Source organism: Gavialis gangeticus, unplaced genomic scaffold, assembly GCF_001723915.1.
Source record: "Gavialis gangeticus isolate Ggan-Ray unplaced genomic scaffold, GavGan_comp1, whole genome shotgun sequence".
NCBI classification, from domain to species: domain Eukaryota; kingdom Metazoa; phylum Chordata; order Crocodylia; family Gavialidae; genus Gavialis; species Gavialis gangeticus.
Genome location: NW_017729032.1, coordinates 255023216 through 255028080, shown reverse-complemented (window position 1 = coordinate 255028080; position 4865 = coordinate 255023216). Strand labels below are relative to the sequence as shown.

Here is a 4865-nt window from a genome sequence, read left to right as displayed (position 1 = left end):
CATGAGCCATGGCTCTGCCTTCTGCTCCACCTGGGCAGCACCTGCCCCCTCCCTCACTGGGGGGCATTGATATGACCCTTCCCTCGCCTTCCACCACACCAGACTCACCAGCTGGAGGCAGCTGTATTGGATTGGTATTGGATGATATGCTTCCTTAAATATAAGCTTTCAGGATCAGCCCCAAAAATCTCTATTGGTGCACCCCTGCTAATAACACTGTGCAGTAGTGTATTATCACAGTTTTTACCTGGCATACTACTGTGCAGTGTTATTAGCTTACTGTGCAGTAAGCATCTTGTGTAGGTGCACCCAGTGATTAGACAGCTTCTAAAGAATCAAATACTAGTTTTAGTAGCTTTTTCAACACTGGCTAGTCTTGGTTTTGCCAAACTAAAAAATACTTGATATAATCCTTTTTTGAGGATTTGCATAAAATAAGAGTTAAGGAGGTCTTCTTGTCTATATTTTCTCTCTACTTGCTGTGCAAATGACCTCTAAGGGTCCAAAAGATGCAGTCTTGCTGGGCAGCCTCAAGAAAATCATCCTCTGGGCCAGTGTATTATTAGTTTGTGGGGAGGGGAGGAGTTGGTACTTTGTTGCTTCTTACCCAGTAGTCTTGGAAGGGCTTTGTGAAAACACCCAGTGCCACTCCTCACCTGTAAAATGGGAAATTAGAAAAATAAGTGATTTTCCGAAGATGTGCAGCAAACGGAACAGAGAATCTAGTTCTAACGTAGTCTTGTGCTCTTTTGTTTGTCTCTGCTGTCTTGAGATTTTAAACAGGTCTAACTCCTTTTGTGCAAGGAGCTGTTCTAGCCTTTCAGACTATTTTATAGTTGATGGCAGGAAGTGCAAATGTCTGACGATTGTTTTAAAATATTTTTCCCCACAGATTTAGTGCTGGTGAAAGGGTCCTGTAACAACAGTCTTGGACCCTGAAGTATTCTTTAGCTTTGGAGCAGGTGCGTGCACAGCCCTACAAATAGCTGTGCAACATTTCCTTTCCCATCTCCTCAGTGTGTCTCAGCCTTATCCTGTAAGAGTAACTCATGGTGTGAGGGGAAATTCAGAATCCATGACCGTATATAATGGTACCTCTTTTATACAACAAACAACAAAGGTGTGAGCTGTACCATTGGCTTGATACCTGTGTAGCAATAGTTTTGGTTGCTTGGGTGTCTTGCACAGGCTGCAAGCAGGTGTGGTGAATCTTGAAGTCACTGTTGAATTAGTGAGTTTGGGGTGAGATTCACTTCTTTTTTTCTTAAGCTTTTTGATTTGGGAATATTTCAGGAAAGTGTTGAACAGGAAACCATTTTTAGTTCACAAAACTATCTTGAGCTGTATAAAACTGAACTGTGTACATTAACATAAAATCTTGCTGTGTCTAAAAAATGTTTTGCTTGATTGCAGATCGATGGGCAGAGACAAAAGCAAGAGGAAGATGACTTGCAAAGTCTGGGTGAAGAATTCTGCCAGTGGTTCTTCGACCTTTTGAACGCTCAGCATCCTTTCGGGGGACAACCAAAAGAAAGTTGGGGCCCACAGCATTTCTGGGAGGATGCCAAGCTGAAATTCTATTACAATACATTAGAACAAAGCACAGAAGAATATAATGGTGCAGAACTAGTCAGCCTTCGTTTACTCTCATTGGTGAAAGAAGAATATCTCTTGTTGAATCCTAACTTTGATGCTGGTGGACTGAAATGTGCAAAGTCTCCTCATGGGCTAGTAGTAGTGGCAGTTGCTGGCACAGTGCACAGAGGCAATATATGTTTGGGTGTCTTTGAACAAATCTTTGGACTCATCAGTTGCCCAGTTAGAGAAAATACTTGGAAAATAAAATTTGTGAATCTTAAAATCTTTGGACAGAATGCCCTGGAGCCTGGGACACAAATTCAAAAGCCTTCCATAAAGTTTGAGTCTAACCAACTACAGGAACTGTATGATGGAAAAGAACTGCATTTGATTGAAACTTATAAATTCTGAGCAGTGTACTTACAGAACTGGGAAAGAAAGGATTGTTTGAACAAAGAATACAGTGCTTGTTTAGTGCATACTTACACATGCAAAGAGTTTCTCTTTCTTGAGTCAGAATTGCTAAGTGGATGACAAGCCAAAGTACTGAGGAAAATACACTATGAGATTCCCTACTGTGTTTGGGTACTCGCTTTGTATACTAAAACACATTCAAAGAGTTACTTCAGGTTCAAGTAATTTTTTATTTGTTTGTTCGTTTTCCCCTTCTCTGTCTCCCACTTACAAAATGCATGGCAAAATTGGGATCTAGAGTTGTGGCATATTTGTACTGGATGGCTCAGGGACTAGTAGTAGCACATGGAGATTTTCCCCAGGCAACCAGTTCAAGTTGTACTAAGATGGTAACTGAAAAATATTGCCATTGCGTGGCTGCCCAAAATGAACTGGAATTCTGGGTCTAATTTCTTACTGTGCCAGTAACTACCTAACAAAATCAGTAGTCATGTTGGCAGGCTGTGGAGTAGTCAGATAGTTATGGAGGATTACTGTCTTCTAAAAGATATAAATACCATAATGGGTGATGTGGGAAACTGGCAGTGGTCTTGTCAAAGCTTTTCTTATTTTGAATCAAAAGTTTTCAGTGTTGCCACTTATTTTACAGTTTTCAATAGCATTTAATTCATTGCAGCATTAACCCCTTCATCTCCTCTCTTCCCTCCCAAAAAGGCTGCAAATTCATCCCTTTCCAGCGCTGACTCTTAGCAATTGAGTTACTTGCTGCATCTTCATGTGAAGCAAATGCTTTGATACTGTAATTTATTATTACTTTGTATAGTAGTTTACAGCAGAGGTTAATGTACTACTTTAAGTGATGATTTTTCCATATTGTTCCATATTGAATTCCATAAATTCAAGAATTGTATTCAGTTAGAGTTGCTTCAATACACTGGATATAAATCCATTTTTGTAATAGAAGGAAATTGGAAACTGAAGTGGAGCTTTCTCCAGGTAGGTTTGTGATATCCCTGCCAAGAGTAATTGCAATGAAAGAATACACAGCATCCAAAAACTTCTAGAATTCTTTTGCAAACAAGGAATTTAATGTTTTGTCCCCTTAACAAAAAAGAAATGTTGCAAGAAATATTTGAGTAAAGGGCAGTATTTTAAAATGTCTTCTGCTGGACTGCAGAGAAATTCAGGATTTATTGGTTACTAATTTATGACAAATATAAACAGCTCAACTTCCTAAATTCCTATGGAGCAGTTTCATTGTATGCATAGCTAAATCAAGGTTCATTGGGAATCGTATCCATTGGATGTTGGGTAAAAGTGTTGATATGCCTTATAGCTTTCTCTTTTGAAATAAAGAAGAATTAGCTTTCAAGCCAAAAAATTAAACGGGTGGTTTTTTCCAAATTATGTGGAGTTGCAAACTCTTTGAATAGTTATTTAAGTAAATTTCTTCTTTTTGGCAGAAGTGCACTTTTTCTGGCTTCATAACTGTTTCTAAATGTGTTTAATTTATAAATGTGACTTCAATTTTGAAAGTGGCATAATTCATGTAAATTTCTGTGTCTTAAAAATAACTGAGACACCTACTTTATAGCATAGTTAATGGTCATGTGTACTTTCTGGACTTGCCTACACAGATTTCATAGAACATGAAGAGAGATTAGAAGAACTTAGGGATCCAGACAGAAATGATTCAATTTCTGATAAAGCAGCTTTTGTATAGCCCATGTAGAACTCTCCTTAATCACTTGATACGTTTTGGCCTGCTGCCATTCTGCCCCCTGGGAGGAGTCTGGCAAAGCCTTGCAACCTTCCTGGGGGGGGGGGCAGGCCCCCAGATCTGCACGCAGGATGACAGCAGGCTGCCACTGCCAGTAAGTGATATGAGTTTTGCTTTGAATGGCTTGAGGTGCAGTTTCCCATAAACCAACCCCTACACCTATCTCCTTGTAACTTGGCTGACTTCTTGCCCTCTGAAGGGGCTACCGTCTCTGCAATAGGGCAAGAAATGACAAAATTATTGGCATTTTCATGATTCCTCATTATACCCTATGAGTGAAATGTCAAAACAGCTAAACAGTTCTGACAAAATGAAATGGAATAGTGCTTTGAAACAAAATGAAATGACAAAGTGAAACACTGTCCCTTCAAAACGGCGAAAAAATTTGCTTTGTTGGATAGTTTCCTTCACGGTAACTTATGTATAGTTGACATGAACTACATATGTGCTCATGAATCAACTTTTGATAAGTTTCAAGAATTTGTGAGATATTTACATGGATAAGAAAAGTAGTTGTTGCAAGATGAGGGCCCACTCTACATGTTGCAGGTATGGCATGCTTACCTGATTAATTGCACAATTACCTTGAGACCATCTACATATGCAAGGTAGTTATTGCACAGTAAAAAGCTCCAACCAGCTATAAAGTTAGACCTTGAAAGTGTGTACTGACTTGATAGCTGGTTGCTATCTAGCTTGAATTTGTAAGTGTACCGGGGTCTTTCCTGTGGTTTGGAGCCCCATCAACTGACAGGGCCCCCAGTTGCAGGGATGCATCTTACCCAGCTAGGACTGCAAATCTAAGCAGCTGTGGATGCTGGGTCCCTGCAGTGGACCTCATGGCAATTCCCCCTACTCTGGACCTAGGGGCAGGAAGATCTCCCCTGTGACCATCTCCCTGCCCCAGGCGTGTGTGAAGCGCCCCTGTACTTGGGAGCCCCTCAGCTGGGAAGCATGGGGCTCCCATGCTGAAGGAGCTTGCTATTTGCAGGTGCAGGGGGTGTCCATGATCAGGCTCCTCCTGAACAGGCAATAAGGCTTGATAGGATCTAATGCACAATGTGGCATGGCAGGAGACGTGATTGCATGAATC

General features: G+C 40.6%; 1 protein-coding gene across 1 annotated transcript in view; it reads left to right on the top strand.

The window, feature by feature from the left end:
* The window catches only part of CUNH3orf38 (chromosome unknown C3orf38 homolog), a 7170-nt gene extending 3792 nt beyond the window's left edge, over positions 1-3378 (top strand). Inside the window, exon 3 of the mRNA XM_019525739.1 lies at positions 1414-3378. Coding sequence (XP_019381284.1) covers positions 1414-1989 — 576 coding nt within the window. The 3' untranslated portion in view covers positions 1990-3378. The remainder of the gene's footprint in view (positions 1-1413) is intronic.
* The last annotated feature ends 1487 nt before the right edge of the window (positions 3379-4865 follow it).